Consider the following 10,403-nt stretch of genomic DNA (forward strand, 5'->3'; position numbering starts at 1 on the left):
GCATGTGGGATCTTCCCGGACCGGGGCATGAACCCGTATCCCCTGCATCAGCAGGCGGACTCTCAACCACTGTGCCACCAGGGAAGCCCTCTCTGCAATTTTTTGGAAGAGTTTGAGAAGGATAGGTGTTATCTCGTCTCTAAATGTTTGATAGAATTCACCTGTGAAGCCATCTGGTCCTGGACTTTTGTTTGTTGGAAGATTTTTAATCACAGTTTTGATTTCATTACTTGTGATTGGTTTGTTCATATTTTCTATTTCTTCCTGGTTCAGTCTTGGAAGGGTATACCTTTCTAAGAATTTGTCCATTTCTTCCAGGTTGTCCATATTATTGACATAGAGTTGCTTGTAGTAGTCTCTTATGATGCTTTGTATTCCTTGGGTGTCCATTGTTAACTTCTCCTTTTTCATTTCTAATTTTATTTATTTGTGTTTCTTGTCATTTGTCTCTAGGTATTTTTTGATTTCCTCTTTGATTTCTTCAGTGATCTCTTCGTTATTTAGTAACTTACTGTTTAGCCTCCATGTGTTTGTGTTTTTTATGTTTTTTTCCCCTGTAATTGATTTCTCATCTCATAGCATTGTCGTCAGAAAAGATGCTTGATATGATTTCAGTTTTCTTAAATTTACTGAGAGTTGGTTTGTGACCCAAGATGTGATCTGTCCTGGAGAATGTTCCGTGTGCAGTTGAGAAGAAAGTGTAATCTGCTGTTTTTGGATGGAATGTCCTATAAATATCAATTAAATCTATCTGGTCTGTTGTGTCATGTAAAACTTGTGTTTCCTTATTAATTTTCTGTCTGGATGATCTGTCCAGTAGTGTAAGTGTGGTGTTAAAGTCTCCTACTATTATTGTGTTACTGTCGATTTCCTCTTTTATAGCTGTTAGCATTTGCCTTATGTTGAGGTCCTCCTATGTTGGGTGCATTTATATTTATAATTGTTATATTTTCTTCTTGGATTGATCCGTTGATCATTATGTGGTGTCCTTCCTTGTCTCTTGTAACATTCTTTTTAAAGTCTATTTTATCTGATATGAGTATTATTGCTATTGCAGCTTTCTCTTGATTTCTATTTGCATGGAATATCTTTTTCCATCCTCTCACTTTCAGTCTGTATGTGTCCCTATGTCTGAAGTGGGTCCTTTGCAGACAGCATATATATGGGTCTTGTTTTTGTGTCCCTTCAGCAAGCCTGTGTCTTTTGGTTGGAGCATTTAATCCATTCACATTTAAGGTAATTATCGATATGTATGTTCCTGTTACCATTTTATTAATTGTTTTGGGGTTTTTTTTGTAGGTCCTTTTCTTCTCTTGTGTTTCTCACTTAGAGAAGTTCCTTTAGCATTTGCTGTAGAGCTGGTTTGGTGGTGCTGAATTCTCTTAGCTTTTGCTTGTCTGTAAAGCTTTTGATTTCTCCATCGCATCTGAATGAGATCCTTGCCAGGTAGAGTAATCTTGGTTGTAGCGTCTTCCCTTTCATCACTTTAAATATATCGTGCCCCCCGCCCCTTCTGGCCTGTAGAGTTTCTGCTGAGAAATCAGCTGTTACCCTTATGGGAGTTCCCTGTATGTTATTTGTTGTTTTTCCTTTGTTGCTTTTAATAATTTTTCTTTTTCTTTTAATTTTTCTCAGTTTGATTACTATGTGTCTTGGTGTGTTTCTCCTTGGCTTTATCCTTCCTGGGACTCTCTGTGCTTCCTGGACTTGGGTGGCTATTTCCTTTCCCATGTTAGGGAAGTTTTCGACTATAATGTCTTCAAATATTTTCTCGGGTCCTTACTCTCTCTCTTCTCCTTCTTGGGCCCCTATAATGCGAATGTTGGTGCATTTAATATTGTCCCAGAGGTCTCTTAGATTGTCTTCATTTCTTTTCTTCTTTTTTCTTTTTTCTGTTCCACGGCAGTGAATTCCACCATTCTGTCTTCCAAGTCACTTATCTGTTCTTCTGCCTCAGTTATTCTGCTATTGATTCCTTTTAGTGTATTTTTCTTTTCAATTATTGTATTGTTCGTCTCTGTTTGTTTGTTCTTTAATTCTTCTAGGTCTTCGTTAAACATTTCTTGCATCTTCTCGGTCTTTGCCTCCATTCTTTTTCTGATGTCCTGGATGATCTTCACTATCATTATTATGAATTCTTTTTCTGGAAGGTTGCCTAAGTCCACTTCGTTTAGTTGTTTTTCTGGGATTTTATCTTGTTCCTTCATCTGGTGCATAGTCCTCTGTCTTTTCATTTTTGTCTTTCTGTGAATGTGGTTTTCGCTGCACAGGCTGCAGGATTGTAGTTATTCTTGCTTCTGCTGTCTGCCCTCTGGTGGATGAGGCTATCTAAGAGGCTTGTGCAAGCTTCCTGATGGGAGGGACTGGTGGTGGGTAGAGCTGGGTGTTGCTCTGGTGGGCAGAGCTCTGTAATACTTTAATCTGCTTGTCTGCTGATGGGTAGGGCTGGGTTCCCTCCCTGTTTGTTGTTTGGCTTGAGGTGACCCAGCACTGGAGGCTACAGGCTATTTTTGGAGTTAATGGCGGACTCTGGGAGGGCTCACGCCAAGGAGTACTTCCCTCAATTTCTGCTGCCAGTGTCCTTGTCCTCACAGTGAGACACAGCCACCTCCTGCCTCTGCAGGAGACCCTCCAACACTAGCAGGTAGGTCTGGCTTAGTCTCCTGTGGGGTCACTGCTCCTTCCCCTGGGTCCTGATGTGCACACTACTTTGTGTGTGCCCTCCAAGAGTGGAGTCTCTGTTTCCCCCAGTCCTGTCAAAGTCCTGCAATCAAATACTGCTAGCCTTCAAAGTCTGATTTTCTGTGAATTCGTCCTCCTGTTGCCGAACCCCCAGGTTGGCAAGCCTGACATGGGGCTCAGAACCTTCACTCCAGTGTGTGGACTTCTGTGGTATAATTGTTCTCCAGTTTGTGAGTCACCCACCCAGCAGTTATGGGGTTTGATTTTATTGTGATTGTGTCCCTCCTACCATCTCATTGCGGCTTCTCGTTTGTCTTTGGATGCGGGGTATCTTTTTTGGTGAGTTCCATTGTCTTCCTGTCGATGATTGTTCAGCAGTTAGTTGTGATTGCAGTGTGCTTGCAAGAAGGAGTGAGTGCATGTCCTTTTACTCCGCCATCTTGAACCAATCTGCCTTAAATGTAATGTTAAATGGTTGAATAATATTCTACTCAGTGCAGAAGGAAGTAACATTGATGGAGTACATACTGTGCCAGACATTGTGCACAGTGTTCTATTTTTGTCCCATTTTTATCCCCATAGTAGTTATGTATGATGGGTGTTATTATACCTATTTCATAGATGAGAAAATTGAGACCTAGCTTAGTTTATTTCCATTTCATTAATTGACCTCTACTACATTCTATGTATGATTCTGAGTTCTGGAGGTTCAAAGATGAGTGGGACATTGTCCCTCCTATAAGGATTTCAGAAAACCTATAGGGGGCAGCGTATGAGTATAGAGATAATTTCAATACAGTATGCTGAGTGCAGTGACACAGAAGAGGAACACCTGACCTGGGTCAGAGCAGTTTTACTAGAGCAGTGCTTCTCAAACTTTAATGTGCATATGGAAGTACTGGGGGTTCTTGTTAAAATGCAGATTCTGATTTTGGGGTCTTTGGTGTGGTATGAGATTCTTCATTTCCAACAGGCTTCCAGGTGATGCTGATGCTGCTGGTCCACATTTTGGACTATTTTGAGTGGGAATATTATAGACAATGTAGGATTTGAACAGATACCAGTTAGCTGGATAGAGAAATGGGGAAAGGTAATCTAGATAGGACAGCATGGGGCAAGGCATAGAAGCAGAAAAAAATGTGTTAAATGGGTAGACTACTTATAATCTATAGCAGGTGTTGGCAAGCTACAGCTTGCTGGCTGAATTCAGCCCACATAGCCTGTTTTTGTATAGCCCATGTACTAAGATAGTTTTTACGTTTTTAAAGGGTTGTTAAAAAAAAAAAAACTCGAACAAAGAAGAACATATACCAGAGATCTAGAAAGTCTTAAATGTTTACAAGCTAGCCCTTTACAGAACATGCTTGGGATCTGTGTTGACGGTGGTTATTGGTGGAGTGTAAAATCTGCAGTAGGGCATGGCAGGAACTATGTTAGAGACAGTAGGCAGGGGTGATCACAGGGGACACAGAGGAGCTTGGCCTTTATCTTTGAGGTGATAGGGAGCTAGGCAGGGTTTAAAGAAGGGAGGTGAAACCAGTAGGATTTTGTCACCGATTTGATGTAAGGGAGTGGGGAAAAGGGTCCTGGCATGGGTAAACGGTGTTCCCAACTGAAATCCATAATTGGAGGAGAAGCCATTTGAAAGGTAGAGATGATTCATTCATTTTTGGACATGTTGAGTTTGAGAGAGCACTGCAGGATACCCAGGCTTTCCAGAAGATAAGAGAGATCAATTCTCACTCAGTATTATTGCATCACTGTTTTGTTTAACTGTTACTATTTCATTTACACTTTTAAAGTACTTTTATGTCATGTGTACATCCATACTCGTTCATCTGAAAAAAACAGGTTGTTGAACAGCAGGTGTCTTGTAATCCCTTTCATGCAATGTGATGTGTGTGTGTGTGTGTAGAGCTGTCTGGAAGGATGCATGCAGTATTTTCTACTGTTTTTCTATACAAAGCTATGTGTTTTGGGATTTAGTAGACTTTTCTGGCCCAGGCTAGGAATTCACCATTGTTCACAACATTGTCAGAATTCTAATGAGAAGCAGCAGCATTAATTTCAAATAATTGGCTTATGTGGAAAATTAATAAATTGGTGACTAACCTGTACATACTTTGAGATGCTTATTCTTCAGTAAAATTAATATTCTGATATATTGAAATCCAACAGAGTAATCAGATCACATCAGTTAGTGTGTGTATGATAGTATGTGTGCAGTTTGCTTTAGTTCTGTATGCAAATATACTATACTCTTAAAGGTTCCAGTTTTTGATTACTTATTCTAGTTTAATATAGAATCAATGGCATTTTATCCATACCCTTCTCCCTGGTAGTATCATGATTCTTGAAAGATACACTTTTGGAACTATAAAAGAATATTTCCTAAATTGACCTTTCAGTGTAACACAGGTACATACCTAAGTTTAAAAGTTATTTTTTTGCTATGAAATGATGTTTTAAAAATTCTTTATACAGATTGAATACCTGCTTAAGAAACTTACAGAAGCTATGGGAGGAGGTTGGCAACAAGAACAATTTGAAAATTATAAAATCAACTTTGATGACAGTAAAGATGGCCTTTCCGTGTGGGAACTGATTGAGCTTATTGGAAATGGACAGTTTAGCAAAGGCATGGATCGGCAGACAGTGTCCATGGCAATTAACGAGGTCTTTAATGAGCTTATATTAGATGTGCTGAAACAGGTAAGAGTCCTATAACACTATTTCTCTTCACCTTTAGAATTTGACATGTTTGAAATAAAACAAATTTGCATCACAAAGATGTGTCTAAGTCACTTATACTTTTACACTGATTTAGAACAGGAGTAAAGTTTCTTATTTTCCCAGTCTTGTGTTAGGCTTTCATTGTAAACAATTACAGTTAAGCATTGGGAGGTTACCATTTTGAAATAACTGTTTAAATGACCACATTTCTAAATATTTTTAAAGTACTTTTATGTCACGTGTACATCCATCCATACTTATTCATCTGAAAGATCCCATGGCATATTGTTCAGTGAAAAAAACAGGTTGTTGAACAGTAGGTGTCTTGTCATCCCTTTCATGCAATGTGATTTGTGTTTGTAGAGCTGTCTGGAAGGATGAGTGCCAAAATGTTAAAAGTGATTGCCGCTGGATTGTGGAATTTCTGTGAATTTTATTTTATTCTTTGTTCTTTTCTTATTATTGGACTTACTATTATATATGTTTATACATGTTGATCTCTCTTTATATATATGATATATATTATTTTTATAAAATCATAAAAATATTCTTACTTTTGGGAAAAATACCTTTATATAGTAAAGTTGTGTTTATCATATTAGATTATAAAGTTTGTTTTCTCAGCACCTGCATAGCATCTGATATACATATGGGAGGGTTAAAGCTTATTAAGTAGAATTTATATATTTTTAGTGGATTAGATTAGATTTCTTACCTTATTACATTGAATAATAGCTCTGATTTGGGATCTCCTTACTTTGGTCCTTTCTTTGCTCTGTTAGGTGATATTGTTTTTGCTCTTTTCTCCAAATGGAACCCATCAAAAAAATTAATTGAGGCTTAATTTATGTAGGTTTTTGGTGCTGCAAAGAGTTATGAGACATGGTCTCTGTCTGAAGAGAATTTCTAGACAGATTAGGATGGCAGAATATAGAACTACAGATGAATTGCAGTATGAGATAGCTTTGGCTTAAATGTTCAAGGATTAGCAAACTGAACAAGTAATATGATTAGAACTTAGTGTAATAATCAAATGATACAGCCAAGGTATTATCATATATTTAACAATGTGTATAGTCTACCACAAGCTATCAGCACCTGTAGATTTACTATTTAAAATGTGAGTTATTCTTGAATAGTTCTGAAGGGTTTTGGCCTATAATAAATGTGCAGTTTTGCTGAAGTAAAATTTTTAATCATACATCTTTGATGCTGATATATGGGAAGGAAGCACAGGGCTAGTTAAGTGTGAGCATAGAAGCTATACTTAGAAGCCAGTAGCCTAACTACTGGTCCAGTTCTTTTTCTGCTCCTTTGGAGCAGAGTTCATCCTCCAGAATCGTGAGAGGTCAGGTAGAGAGGTACTTTGGTGCCAGAGGGTGACTGGCTGAGAAGATATGCTTGGCCAAGTTGACTGATAGGTTTTAGCATTTTCATTGATGGAGGTCTAGATTTACTGAGAATCACTGTGAGGTCTAGGTCTAGATTTACTGAGAATCTCAGAATCACTGTGTGCGTGCGTGCGTGCATGTGTTTGTATTTTCTGTTTTAAAGGGAACAGATAGAATAGTATAATGAACTCTCGTATACCCATCACCCAGCCCCAGGAATCACTGATACCTGGTTAATCCTCCCCGCCTACTTTGACCTCTCCTGTCTTATCTTGACACAAATCCAGACATTTCATTTTATCTATAAATATTTCATTAGGCATCCCTAAAAGATAAAGTATTAAAAAAAGAAACCCCACAATGCTGTTAACATCAATCTCTTATCTGCATATAGCTTTTGGAGAGGTTGGGGGGTTTGGATGGGGGGAGGAGATATCTCTGAGTGTCTAAAATTCTATGTAAACTTTTATCTGCACATGCTTGCATGGATTTGACTGGGTATAGTGCCCTGCCTTTGTAGCTCTTCAAAGGGTTCATGATCCACAAAGGGCAAGAACCTTTGATATTCATGTATTCGAGGCCAAACATCAGATAATGGAGTAGGCAAGAATATCAAGGAAGAGGTATCAGCTCTTATAAATAAAACGACAAGAGTTTATATCAGATTTAATCTTTCACAGGGTTACATGATGAAAAAAGGCCATAGACGGAAAAACTGGACTGAACGCTGGTTTGTACTAAAACCCAACATAATTTCTTACTATGTGAGTGAGGATCTGAAAGATAAGAAAGGAGACATTCTCTTGGATGAGAACTGCTGTGTGGAGGTGAGAGTCAACGGTTACCTCTTTCCAGTGCTGCCCCCTGCTGTTCAAGTAGTTTATCTTCCTTCTTCTAGACTCCAGAGCCTTAAAAATAATCTTAAAATTTACATTTCCAAAATAATATAGGCATACAGTAGCCATAGTTTCTGAACCAAAAAATTAGATACCTGGCAAAATTTTTTTCTAATGTGAATTTATTTTCTTATACTCGAGAATAAAATATAGGGATTAAATCTCATTTGTACATTTAAGGAATCATTTCTTGAATAAAATGGAGTCATAAATAAGAAAATAAAGTAAAAAAAAAATTCAGTAAGAAAGAATTTGAAATCATGAATATATCAGAAAACCTGGGCCATTTTGAGTGTAATAAATAAACCAAAAGAAGATGTGAGCATTGCCTTGGAATACTTAGGGTGACTTTCAGAATACTTTAGTCACAGCTGCTAATTCGGTAAAGAAGTGAAATCCTCAAGAACATAAAGTTTTGAGTTTTTAATTTATAGCTGAACTATTGCCACATCTGTATTTGTTGAAGAACATTTAAAATACCTAAGGTCTCATTCATAAATGATAATGTGTTTTGATGGATGAAATGGTATGCATTAATGTCTTAGGGTGTGCAGTGCCCAGTAAGGGGTCTTCTTAGATTCAAGTAAACATGGAGACTCACAAGATTACCATAGGCCATACCAGTCTACTTATAAGGATATAGGATAAGAACCACAGCCTCCCAGCAACAATACCCCTGGTGCAAGGAAGGGAGGGACGCATCTGGAGGGTGTGGGAATCACCCTGGGTTAGAAGCCTCATATCCCATAGGAGTCATGAGCTATTGGAACAGTCCATGGGTATATCTTCCAGGGTTCCCGTAAGAGATGTGCTAAGGTACGAGGGTTGCTGTGCTCAGGAAAGCCCAAAGCATGGCCCATCAGGTGGTGTTGGTTCTCCCAGTCTAGGTGTAGTACACTAATCCAGGGTCATTTTTACCACAAGTACTGTTGCCTAGGGGGCAGCATTAGTAAATCAGTAATATTCATTTATAGGTACTTCTTATATAAATAATTAAGATTGAACTTAATCTAAATACTTGAAAATAAAATTTTAAAGACTAATTTTGCTTTCTGTCTTAGTCCTTGCCTGACAAAGATGGAAAGAAATGCCTTTTTCTCATAAAATGTTTTGATAAGACCTTTGAAATCAGTGCTTCAGATAAGAAGAAGAAACAAGAGTGGATTCAGGGTAAGGTAATTTTTATTACTTGTCATGATATAACTTGAGAGCTCTTTCAGCTTTGGATCTCATTAAAGATGCTCGGCATTGTTTCCTCATTGTCTATAGTTATTTCTATGTGAAACAGTAGCTAGAAGAAAAACAAAGTGAGAGGAGTTCCCAAAATTTTCATCAGTTTCATTTGCCTGATGAATTTGTGGAAAAATTATAAACTGGACATTTTAGGTTTTTTTACTCTTACTATTTAAAGAACATGGAATTTCCCCTTTTAAGGACCATAAAGAATTTTAAAGTAGCCATTTTGAGTATTTAGTAATGTGTAAAACAAAAGAGGAATTGTGCAATAGCTTTTGAATACTTCAAGTAATTTTCAAGATCTGTTACTTTCACAGGAAATCACTAGTTTCAAATAATCTCAAGAACACAAACTTCTGATTTAATAACTTTCAAACTAAAGTATTACTCCAAAATTAGTAAAGAATGAAACACTATTTATGAGATTTTATTTTTAATCATGAAAGAGGATTCTGAATGTTATATTCTTGAACATAGGTAAAATTGTTTTATTGAAAATTATGGTCATTTTGATGTAGTTTAAGAGTTTGCGGCAAGTGTACCTGGGTCTGAATCCTGTCTCCTGGGCTTCTGGGGTTGAGTTAGGAACTCTGTAGCAGCTTTCTTCTTCTGTGGAATGGGGCAAATAATAGTATCGACCTCTCAGGTTGTTGTGAGGGTTCATAATTAGATAATGAAGATATAGTTGCACATTTAAAAAATGACACATCATTGCAGAAATGTTTGTGACAGATTGCAAACAACTTAAATGTCCATTAATTGGGGAGTGGTTGAACAGATTATGGTACAGCTACACAGTGGAGAATTGTGCAGTACTGTGCAGTATGTACTGATATGGAAAGCTCTCCAAGGCTCTGAGGAGTGTGTTATGCCAACATTTGTGTCAACAGAAGATGGAGAACATATGTACATGTTTATTTGTATATGCTTAAAGTATCTCAGGAAAGATGCACAGCAACTGTTAGCATTAGTTGCTAGTGAAGTGGAGAACTCAGTACTGGGAGATAGGAGTAGGAGGGAGGCTTTGTCTATGTCCTTTCATGCTTTTGAGTTTGAACAATGTGGAAGTATTAGCTCTTTAAATAATTGAAACAATCAGGAAAGAAATCAGATTTCACGTAAAAATTATATAATGCATGTAAAGGGTGTATATATAGCAAATATTCAATAAATGGTAGCTGCTATTATCACCTCGGGAAGGGAGTATAGAGGGAGATGGTTTCATAAGGTGTAGATGAGGGGCAGACTAAATACAGCAGGTAGCAAATCAGATACCAGGAACTTTATATCTCAGCCCTTGCTATGTCTTGTTCTTACTTGGCCTTTTGGGAAGTATAGGAAAGGGAGTTGGAAGGGTTGGGATTTCCTCAAATGTGTGTGATATTCCCAAATCAAGATCTGTTTGAGGGCTTCCCTGGTGGCGCAGTGGTTGAGAGTCTGCCTGCCGATGCAGGGGACGCGGGTT

At 37.8% G+C, this 10,403-nt stretch overlaps 1 protein-coding gene across 2 annotated transcripts in view; it reads left to right on the plus strand.

Annotated features, from left to right (window-relative positions):
- The window catches only part of SWAP70 (switching B cell complex subunit SWAP70), a 79,488-nt gene that overhangs the window by 53,886 nt on the left and 15,199 nt on the right, over nucleotides 1-10,403 (plus strand). For both annotated transcript variants that reach the window (XM_024118750.3, XM_028501151.2), the window contains exons 4-6: nucleotides 5,167-5,394; nucleotides 7,487-7,633; nucleotides 8,764-8,872. In XM_024118750.3, the coding sequence (XP_023974518.1) occupies nucleotides 5,167-5,394; nucleotides 7,487-7,633; nucleotides 8,764-8,872 (484 nt within the window). The remainder of the gene's footprint in view (nucleotides 1-5,166; nucleotides 5,395-7,486; nucleotides 7,634-8,763; nucleotides 8,873-10,403) is intronic.

Source organism: Physeter macrocephalus, chromosome 16 (genome assembly GCF_002837175.3).
Source record: "Physeter macrocephalus isolate SW-GA chromosome 16, ASM283717v5, whole genome shotgun sequence".
Lineage (NCBI taxonomy): Eukaryota > Metazoa > Chordata > Mammalia > Artiodactyla > Physeteridae > Physeter > Physeter macrocephalus.